This window comes from Sebastes umbrosus, chromosome 12 (genome assembly GCF_015220745.1).
Source record: "Sebastes umbrosus isolate fSebUmb1 chromosome 12, fSebUmb1.pri, whole genome shotgun sequence".
NCBI lineage: Eukaryota > Metazoa > Chordata > Actinopteri > Perciformes > Sebastidae > Sebastes > Sebastes umbrosus.
The window spans coordinates 31,185,541-31,196,297 of record NC_051280.1 but is presented as its reverse complement, the minus strand read 5'-3'; the positions used below and the strand labels follow the sequence as shown (position 1 = coordinate 31,196,297).

The 10,757-nt window shown below is 43.3% G+C and overlaps 1 protein-coding gene across 3 annotated transcripts; it reads right to left on the bottom strand.

Moving 5' to 3' along the window:
- Positions 1–724: 724 nt before the first annotated feature.
- On the bottom strand, positions 725–10,097 carry LOC119499373 (tissue factor-like). Of its 3 annotated transcripts, XM_037788667.1 has the most exons (8): positions 9,899–10,093; positions 7,547–7,661; positions 6,461–6,515; positions 5,954–6,043; positions 5,175–5,275; positions 3,377–3,555; positions 3,068–3,233; positions 725–1,558 (listed from the first exon to the last, which is right to left on the bottom strand). In XM_037788667.1, exons 2-8 carry the CDS (start codon positions 7,659–7,661, stop codon positions 1,422–1,424), a joined length of 843 nt encoding a protein of 280 aa, XP_037644595.1. In that variant the 5' UTR covers positions 9,899–10,093; the 3' UTR covers positions 725–1,421. The 3 variants fall into 3 exon arrangements, with proteins under 3 accessions (XP_037644595.1, XP_037644593.1, XP_037644594.1); XM_037788665.1 differs by lacking the exon at positions 6,461–6,515 and having other exon boundaries at positions 9,899–10,097; XM_037788666.1 differs by lacking the exon at positions 6,461–6,515 and having other exon boundaries at positions 3,077–3,233; positions 9,899–10,096.
- Between the last annotated feature and the right edge of the window lie 660 nt (positions 10,098–10,757).

Here is a 10,757-nt window from a genome sequence, read left to right as displayed (position 1 = left end):
GTTGATGTAGGTATAGGGGCCGGATTGGAGTTGGGTCTCTGTCTGTTCGTCTGTCTGTGTTCCTGGTCCCCGTCCCCTGTACTCTGTTATCTCAATCTGGTCTGCTGGCCTGCAATGATCCACACCTGTTCTGCCTCAGCAATCAAGCTCACCTGCTCGTCATCAGTTCTTCATCTCCACACAGCATATGTTCACTGCACTGATTCATCTCTCTGTTCAACGGGTTGTTGTAGCAGTGAAATCTAGTTAGTCAGTTTGCTAGTTACCCGTCTGCCTGAATCAAGTCTGTCTCTGTCTGCACAGTTTGTCCAGCCAGCCAGCCACGCCAAACCTCAAGCCCGCCAGCAGCTCCTGATCCTGGACCGTGTCTTCTGCCATCAGCCTCTCTGTGAATCATCTCCCACCATCACCATCACAATAAAAATTGTTTATTTTCCACTGAAAACAGCTGCCCGCTGCAGGTAAACAACACTGATGAGAGTTGAGTTTGTGTGTTGAGCTAAAACAGCTGAGGTGGGGGGGGGGGGTGCAGTGCGGAGTTGGTGTTGGTTCATTTATCGTTTCAGCTCAGTCACATACAGAACGGACCGGTCGGCAAATGTTCAGATGGCTCACTGCCTCTCCAATCATCTTAACCTTGTTATTAACTATTAAAACTATGTATTAAAATAAAGCCTCATGAGCATCATCGCTGAATATGAAATGAATTAAGAAAACAACAGGATCTGGAGAACCTTTTTTATTTTTAATGTTTTATTGCTTTTCCATCCTTTTGATCAACAAAAGTTCATCCAAATGAGCTCCAACACGTAAGACTAAAAGCATAATATATGAATATGGATTTGCAGCGATGAGTTATGCTGATGTTTTTGTAGTTTTACGGGGCAGCCACTTGGTGCCACTACAGCTCTTCATTTACTGTCCTTTTTAGTGGTCACTCCTATTTGGTCCTGACAGAACTGTGAGGGGAAAGTTGAATTGAATAAGAACAATGAATGGAAACACATGTTTAGAGGAAATAGAGTGAGGGGCAACTGGATTAACATGACGGGTTAAAAGAAGAAGATAATGTAAGATTAAACAATCTAACTGGTATCACATTTTAAATCTTCTTAATTAGCTGCTGACAAAAGTCTTCCAGTTGGAACTGTTGCTGATGATCATGAGTCCACATGAGTCATTCACACACATAGAATAAATGTAATAAATGCACAGTTGGTGCAGCATGACCTCAGAAGCAGAAGTCTTAATGTAAATTCAAATGTGAAATAAAAAAAACTAATGACGACAACACACTGTAAACAAAGAGCACAGCAGTGTAAAGTAATGTTCTCCTAGAAACAGAGAGGAGAGAGGAAAGGGAGACCAGCTCCCACACACACACCCCTACGCACACACATACAGACACACACACACACACACTAAATAGGTGCCGATGATTGTTGAGATGTGTTTCTTTGTCGGCAGCATCTGCAGCAGAGGACCGTCACCGTAACGATGATGATGAGGACCGTGAGAAGGATGAAGACTGCACCGACCCACGCACCGAGGCTCAACTCTGGAGGGACAATGAGAGTCACAGTTAGACCGTCACTTTAAAGCTGCATTGTGTAATATCTAGCTACATGCTGCTAACAAATAGAGGACAGCATTTCACCTCTGCTACTGGGGCCATACAATCGAAATTTACAGTATTTTTTATCTGTTCAAAATGTACCTTAAAGGGAGATTTCTCACGTATTTAATACTCTTATCAACATGGGAGTGGACAAATATGCTGCTTTATGCAAATGTGTGTATATAATTTATTTATTATTGGAAATCAATTAACAACTCAAAACAATGACAGATATTGTCCAGAAACCCTCACAGGTACTGCATTTAGCATAAAACAATATGCTCAAATCATAACATGGCAAACTGCAGCCCAACAGGCAACAATAGCTGTCAGTGTGTCAGTGTGCTGACTTGACTATAACTTGCCCCAAACTGCATGTGATTATCATAAAGTGGGCATGTCTGTAAAGGGGAGACTCGTGGGTACCCATAGAACCCATTTACATTCACATATCTTGAGGTCAGAGGTCAAGGGACACCTTTGAAAATGGCCAAGACAGTTTTTCCTCGCCAAAACTTTGTGCAGATGTGGAGCGTTATTTAACCTCTTTCTCGACAAGCTAGTATGACATGGTTGGTACAGATGGATTAATTAGGGTTTCTAGTTTCATATGATACCAGTATCTTCATTGTAGCTTGAAAACCGAGCCTGCTACAATCTAAAAATTGTAAGTTGCGTCAATGCTTTAAAGAAATTAGTGGCAATTGCCCGCCCGTTCCTAATGCGCTGACGTTGACCCTGTAGAGCAGTGTTTTGATGGGCAGGTCCCTGTGTGTTGTTTGATAGGATTTTTCCAAAGCACATTAAAATCTAATCAAAGCACAGGAAGTGTTTAAAGGACATTCCACCACTGAGATCAAGCACGAGAACGTTTCTGAGATATTTCAGCTTTTTTGAAGAAAAATGTTGCGGTTCCATTTTTGCTTTTTGTTTTGTTATGCACAAAATTAACATGCACATAAAACATAATGGGTGGAATTGTACCTCACACAATCTTTCCAAACACAAAAACATCAGTTTAGCAGATGTTTTATGAGGTACTAAAATGCCTGTCAGACTTCGGGTGAAAACATGCTTGGTTAACAAGAAAGCTCTCAGAGGCTTAGGGGACTCTTAGAAAAATGACCACAAAGTACGTCAGCTGGAAAGGTCCCTAAGCACACAGACAAAAGAACTTCTTATCCATAAAAGCCACAAGCGAGACTCATGATCTGGCCCACCCTCCTCTGCCAAAATGTGTCTCCAGTGCTGTTGTCCCTTCAGAAACCCGGAGGTGACCCTATGTCATGTGAGTCTTTGCAGTCTTAGCGATCACACGAGGGCTGAGGTGCAAAGATATCACAGGAACCACTCAAGATCGTAGTTTAACAATGTCCGTTCTACTCCTATTCTATTCCTATGGTCCATTCTGTGTGTAGTGTGGTGTATAGAGAGTGTGTGTGTGTGCACCTTGCAGACCGTTAGTGGTTCCAGGTGTACACTTCTGTTTGCTCCAGGCTCCCAGCTTGGTGCTTTCGGGTCTGTTGCGGATGGAAGCTGCCACCATGAAGCAGTAACTCTGTCCTGCATCCAGCGTCGACACCTCTGCTGTACTGGATTCAGATATGTTGTCTCTCTATCAGGTCAGAAGGAAATACATAAATCCAACACACTGAACTTCCTCTATGATCATTCTAGTAGGTATTTCGTTATACAACGGCTTTGTGTGTATGACTGAGCTTCCTGTTAGTGTCAGTGTTGGGCAGCTGAGTACCGTACCTTGTTGGTACTTTCAGACTTGTAGTAGCTGATCTTATAGTTGAGCTCCTTTTTGAAAACGTCTCTGAGGCTGAGCTGCTTCCCACGCCGGTGAATACCAGTCAGAGGATCTGTGATGTTGACAATTACTGTTCTCTCATCTACAGCCTCCACAGTGAAGTTCACAGCACTGATGTTACCTGAGGAGAGGACAAATCGCCAGGGATGATGAGACTTACTGTCAGGCTTATTCATACGGGTTGAAAGTGTCTTATTCGTAAAGCTGAAGGGGGTGAGTTAGTAATAGCAGCTATCACCTTCTTTTATCATTTTGTGTGTTCAGCCCGTTCTCGTTCCCGGGGGCGCCTAAGACCGACTCTTTGTCGCGGCCATCGTCGTTCGATACCGCTGCACGAGGCACCCCGTAGCGGCAGTATTAAACGCACCAGGCGTTCCATTAACTACAGTGTAAACCCATCCACGGCAACAGTAAACTTTTCGAGAAAGTGCCCCGGGAGTGTGGCGACTTAGTTTTAAGAGCAACAAGACACACACCGGGTGTAGCGGGAGGGGAGGTGGATGGGTCCAACAAACACAAGTCTTTCATCCAGGAGACCGCTGTTCGTGTCTCGTGCATCACGTTACAATCAGCTGTTCCGTTCGTGTGTGTTCACGACGTCCAGTGTCATCTTCACTGTACAAACGTAGTAGTTTTAAGCCCAACCATGTAGTTCTTTGCTGAATCTAACTATAGGGGTTTTGTTGCCTAGAATAAAGTAACGCCAAGGGGTGTGACGCCAACGCCAAGGGGTGTGATGCCAACGCCAAGGGGAGTGATGCCAAGGGGTGTGACACCAACGCCAAGGGGTGTGACACCAACGCCAACGGGTGTGATGCCAACGCCAAGGAGGGGCGTGTGACAAGTGCGTCTCCACATGCGTCTCCACATGCGTCTCCACATGCGTCTTGAGTGACCACTTGTGGTCTGACCACACTTACCTGCTCTCTATGCAGCGTACACGTAAACACGTACATCATTTCTGTTTGCAAAAACCAAATGCGTTGTTGTAGAGACAGCAATGCACTTCCATTCCATTCTATTCCATGGTCTACTCCTTTGGCGTGTTCCAGGCAAACCAAATCACCTAAGATGTTCAACGCACTTGTAATATCTCTAAGGGCTCTTCGAAATTGTCAGATGTCGTGGACAAAGCCGAATGTGTACATAGGCCTGCTTGCGCTTATGCAGAAGACATCAGTTGAGTAGGCGGTCCTTAATGTGGTCCAGGACACATTTGCGTACACACTGCTAAAAGAATGCGGCCATATGTGGCTCAGACCACCTCTGAATGTGGTCTGAGCAAACGGATCTCAATGCGTCTTGAGTGCATTCACACCTGTACTTAGAGCTGTCCACTTGTGATCGGATCACTCAGGACGCATGATTATGTCAGGCGTAGTACGGTGTTTTCTTTATACAGGCTTCCCCATGGGCACATCGTTACAATAATTCAACATTGACTTAGTTTCACACAGGACATGAACAGAAGTATCCTGGGTGAAAGTCCTGTGTTTGTTTGACCCCCCCACACCCCACAACCACCTCCTTATGTGGACTTCCATGGACTCATTAGAAACATATTTCCTATTCGTCAAAAACAAACTTAATCCGGGAGGAAATCTGTTTCCCTCAAAACATAATTGACAATGCAGTTTCATTGTATGGGAAGGCAATTGTTAGGCGACAAGGCTGCTCACCGTCAACTGTGATGAGTGTTAATGTGTGGAGTTTTTTATCGTGTGTGCATGCGATACTTACTGTCTTTATAGGGGTTGAACTGCGGGGAATAGGTGTGAGGGAGCTCGTCGTAGTCATATTCCACGTTCTCAGCCTCTGTTTTGACGTCAGCAGTGAAGGTCCTGTCAAACAGGAATACATGAATGTGGGTTGGAGGTATGTGATCAGAAACCGACGCACGGAGGCACCCTTTATCAACAGTATGTGACGAACCGGGCTTTCAACTGGCGTTATTCGACAGTTGGAGCATGTGATGTAGTATTAATAGCGTGAGAGTCCGCTAAGGGTGGGAGTGGAGGGAGGGATGGTGGATGGGTCAAACAAACACAAGACTTTCAACCATGTTCATGTGAAACTAAAAGTCAACGTTGAATTATTTTGTCACGTGACTCGTTGGTATCGTCAGCCCCGTGAGTCGCTAGTCAGCAAAGTTAACATCAACCATTCCTAATCCTACCTAAGTGGTTGTGTTGCCTTAACCTAACTTCCTGTGAAGTTTATTTTGAAAGGACACTATGCATGTAAGTGTTTATTGACACTTCCCTGGTCCGTCCAAAAGTAACGTAAGAGGGGTCCCCCCGTGCGTCAGTCTCCGATGATAAATCAAAACTAAGATAAAGATGGGTAAGGCCACAGGCATAGATAATGATAACAGAGAAATATACGTTTCTGTAGAAATATTTCAAAACATGAGTGGTGTTAGGAATTACAAATGAATGTGAAGTAAACCAGATATCTAAGCTCTAAAATATTACAGAGATATTACTCAGGGTTTGAAGTGATAGAGGTTTTGTTCCTACCTGTCGAAGTCTTCAAGGTTGTTGGTCAGATCACATTCTGATCCTGACACTTGGATGCAGTCGACAATGTCCAGCCAGTCACCATTATCGCTGATAGTCACATGACAAAACACACAAAACAGGAGAATAATGTCAAAAAACACAAATTGCTGACTTATTGCAAGATCCCTGTAGTACAGGAGCACATAGACACTGCAAATAGATGACGAAAGAAATGGAAACAAATATTAAAACCTTCATGAGAAAATTACGGAAACCCTGAGAAGCAAAAATCCTTTTTCTAAGTCTGATCTAAATTGTTTTTTCACTGGTCTAAGTGTTTGTTGGTGTAGTACTCATTTCAGCCACAAGAGGCTGAGGTGCACCACTACCCCGTGTTCTAAATAGGACTAAAAGCATTCACGTTTTCTTCCAGGTGAGTTTTAAATGACATAACTTGCTACCACACAATATATATATATATGTATATACTTTGTGTTTAGAGTGAATGGAGAAATTAAAACTCACCTGGAGGAAAACATGAATGCTTTTAGTCCTATCATGAACAATTGTTCCTCCTGATCTGTGAAGAACACAGAAGACATTCTGACATGTCATATTAAAGGAAAACAGGTGTAAAAAATTTAAATTAAATTATCTGCTTCAGTTTCAGGGTCCTTTTCACAGCATCATTTTTCGATATGACATGGAAGGGTAAATACAGGTGTGATTGAGCAACATGGCAGACTCCGTGAAGAGGACCCGCTCCCTATGGAGATGTGAGAAGCTCTTTCTAAGCCAACGAAAACACAACGATTCTTAGTTTCAAGTGATGATACACTAATGAAAACATAGTTATGAATATTTGTTTTTTGCAGCCAGAAGTGACACGAGAGCGTGGAGCTAAGTACGACTGAACACTGAATAAGACATTTCTAGGCGACCAAAATGACAAAGATGAAAACACGGACAACTCCCAGACCGGACAATGCCGTGGCAGCGACCTGTCAATCACAAGGTAGCCCCGCCCTAAAGCATCCCCTGCTTTATGGTCTCTTTGACTCTAAATGGGACCATAATTTACTAAATGAACATCATTCTATATTGAAGAAGACTTGAAACTAGAGATTGAGACCATAAACTCATGTTTACAATGTTTACTGAGGTAATAAATCAAGTGAGAAGTAGGCTCATTTTCTCATGGACTTCCATACAATCAGACTTCTTTTTGCAACCAGGGGAGTCGCCCCCTGCTGGCTGTTAGAAAGAATGCAGGTTTAAGGCACTTCAGTGTCGGCTTCACTTTTCAGACCCGGAGGTTTCCGCCTGTCCTGAATCCTACACACTGGTCCTTTAAATGATGGGAGTACAGTGTGTGACAAGCCTTCAAATGTCATTCAAAATTAACTTCCTGGTTCATATTTAGATTGCTCACCCTACCCTAAAGCAACATACAAACACGAACGTAGGAGCAGTGGAAGTATTGTGATTCTAGTAAAAGTAGAAGTACAACAATGTAAAAATGATTCTATTACAAGTAAAAGTATCATTATATTTTGGTCAAATTTGACCAATTGTTCAATTTTCACAAACTGTATGTGTGTGTGGACTCACCTAGAGTACTGGACAGTGTATTTGTAGTCAGATGGTGTGGTAGTCCACTTGAGGATGGTTTTAAAGTCCAGAGACACCCAGCGTACGTTCTCTGCTTTGGGCACAATGTTCCCATCTGTGAACGTAACACAACATTACAGAGGACCTGTTATGCTCATTTTCAGGTTTCTACTAGAACATGTTTCCTTGCTTTAATGTTCAAAAGAATGCGTAACTTTTCTCATACTCCGCAAAGTCTAGTCTGCTCTGATTGGTCAACTGAAGAAAACACTTTGGACTCCGCTCCAGCTCCGCTCTAACTATAGCTTTGTTTTAGGGCGTGCCAAACTTGCCATTCAAATGTGTTACTTTGTGACATCACCACGTTTCGGAGGAAAAGGCGGGATTTCAATCGAGGCGTTTCAGTCAGTTCAGGAGCAGCGTTTCTGTGTAACTCTCTTTGGACTTTGGGCTTTATAACTTCGCAGACCTTTTGCATGCACAAAAAAACTATATAACACACTAAAGGAAAGGTGGAAAAACACAATAGGTCCCCTTTAATTTCCACTCATCCATGAGCTCTGAAAGTTCTCCCCTCCTGTTTTTTTTTGTTAGTGTAATGTCACACCGATATCGACTTTGATAAATCAGCTGAGAGAGAGAAAAACTTTGACTTCCACCTCCTCTTCTTTCTCATAAACAAACCATAATTAAAGACAGACTTTGCCAGTGAGCAAAGCTGAATAAGGGCCAGAAGTGATACCGTTACATAATAGAAACACACTTATAAATGCTGTTTATGCAGTGTGAGATACTGTATGTCCAATCTCGTAACATTCCACTATGTTGTGATTCATTTCTTGCGATGTCTAAAGAATTTAGTGGAACATCTTGTTTGGTTCGTTAGTTGCTTTAACATTTCCACATGTCTAATTAAATGCTGAGTCACGATTAGGTAAGAACTGCCATGAACGTTTACTGATTACAGAACACCTGAAGAATGTTATAGAGTTCTTGTTCCACCAACTTAATGAAGAGCCTGTCTTTATACAACTATATATCCAGAGAACACTGTCTTTTCTACTGAAGAAATAGTCCCCTATGAAAACGGTCCACAGTGAAGTCTGTGGAAATTCCACTGACCTCCATTGTATTGTATTGGGGTGGGGTGGGGGGGCGGAAATATCACAGGCAAGTATTTCAAAACCAAGACAAACAAAAGCAAAACTTGCATGCAGCATAGCTTTTTTAGCAGAGGTGACTGCCTGTAATATCAAACATCATTATGCCCCCATTATGTTAAGTTAGAACAGGAATGTAGGAACCAAACTCCAAACTGCAGAGATCCAGTTACAAGCTGTAAAACAACTGAAAGCCATAAGCAAACATCTTCGAACACAGCCAAAGTTCCCTCTAGGATGCCCTTCCCGTAGAGAAAACAAGATGAAGTGCCCTCTAGGGTGCCTTTTCAGCAGAGAAAATGTGATAAAGTGCCCTTCCAGTAGAGAAAACGAGACTCAGTGCACTAATGGGTGCTCTTTAAATGGAGAAAATGTGATAAAGTTCCCTCTAGAGTGCCCTTCCAGTAGAGAAAACGTAATAAAGTGCCCTTCCAGTGGAGAAAACAAGATAAAGTTCCTTATAGGGTGCCCTTCCAGTAGAGAAAACAAGATGAAGTGCCCTCTAAGGTGTCCTTCCAGTAGAGAAAACGTAATAAAGTGCCCTTTAGGGTGCCCTTCCAGTGGAGAAAACAAGATAAAGTTCCTTATAGGGTGCCCTTCCAGTAGAGAAAACAAGATGAAGTGCCCTCTATGGTGCCCTTCCAGTGGAAAAAACGTGATAAAGTGCCCTCTATGGGGCCCTTCCAGTGGAGAAAACGTGATAAAGTGCCCTCTACGGTGCCCTTTCAGTGGAGAAAACGAGATGCAGTGCACTAATGGGTGCCCTTTAAATGGAGAAAATGTGATAAAGTGCCCTCAAGAGCGCCCTTCCAGTAGAACAAACGTAATAAAGTGCCCTTCCAGTGGAGAAAACAAGATAAAGTTCCTTATAGGGTGCCCTTCCAGTAGAGAAAACAAGATGAAGTGCCCTCTAAGGTGTCCTTCCAGTGGAGAAAACGTGATAAAGTTCCTTATAGTGTGCCCTTCCAGTGGAGAAAACAAGATGAAGTGCCCTCTAAGGTGTCCTTCCAGTGGAGAAAACGTGATAAAGTGCCCTCTATTACGTTTTCTCTACTAGAAGGGCACTCTAAAATGCCCTCTAGGGTGCCCTTCCAGTAGAAAAAACATGATAACGTGCCCTATAGGCTGCCCTATCTATCTACAGATCTATCAATCTATCTATCTATCTATCTATCTGAACATGTGGTTTTACCTGCTGTAGTGATGATCCAAGCAGACAGACAGACTCCCAGATAAAGCACAGTTTTCAGAGATGCCATGTTAGCACAACCCAAAATCCCTTCTCCTGGAGCTGTTGAGGTACTGCTGTATCTGCAGAGGTTCTTCTGGGTTTCAGCTGCTCACACTGACTGTGGTTTCTGGTGAACAGGACAGAGGGTGTGGGAGCTGTAAGTGGGGGAGCTGGGGGGACGTTCTGCCTGCTGATCCCTCCCACATGCCTGCCTGCTGATGGGAGATTCTACAACGATTTGCTCAGTTTGAACGCCTCCTTTCTCCGAAGCACAGATTATATGAATGTCCTCGGGCTGATACACGACACCCCGTTAAAACATGGAAACTGTCCCTCTGTGACGGACTAAACTCACAGAAACATGAGCAATTAGTTAGCAGTGGTCACACCCAGCCTGACAAGAACCAAATAGCTGATTCTTTCTTCGTGGGAAGGGAACTCTTGGCACAATGCTGCTCATGTATTCAACTGTGTTTCTGTGAACAACCAAACAGCTTGACGCCCCGTTGCCTTGACGGCTGAAAGAGTTTGTGCCAAGTGGTCCAGTTCAAGTTCTGTACCGGCCCTTAGCTCACCAGGAAACTCACTCATCTCTTTCTTAACTCACACAGCAACACTGGAGTCTCAGAACATGGAAATCTATATGGGATGGCAATGCTAATACCCACTAGTACACTTTTTCTCGATCGCTTTGGCTCATTTTTCAGTCTCTAACCTCTAAGTGCAATGGTCACAACTGTTTGATGGGACATCACAACTCTTTTGCATGTTTGCAAAAGGCAGTAACTCATCCAAAATAATTCATTCATGCTTCAAAAAC

Coding starts and splice junctions, on each gene's coding strand:
- LOC119499373 (XM_037788665.1), bottom strand. CDS start 9,965: ATGGCATCTCTGAAAACTGTGCTTTATCTGGGAGTCTGTCTGTCTGCT. Junction 7,662..9,898: donor TTGGATCATCACTACAGCAG/GTAAAACCACAT, acceptor TTACGTTCACAG/ATGGGAACATTGTGCCCAAA. Junction 3,234..3,376: donor AGTCTGAAAGTACCAACAAG/GTACGGTACTCA, acceptor CTGACCTGATAG/AGAGACAACATATCTGAATC.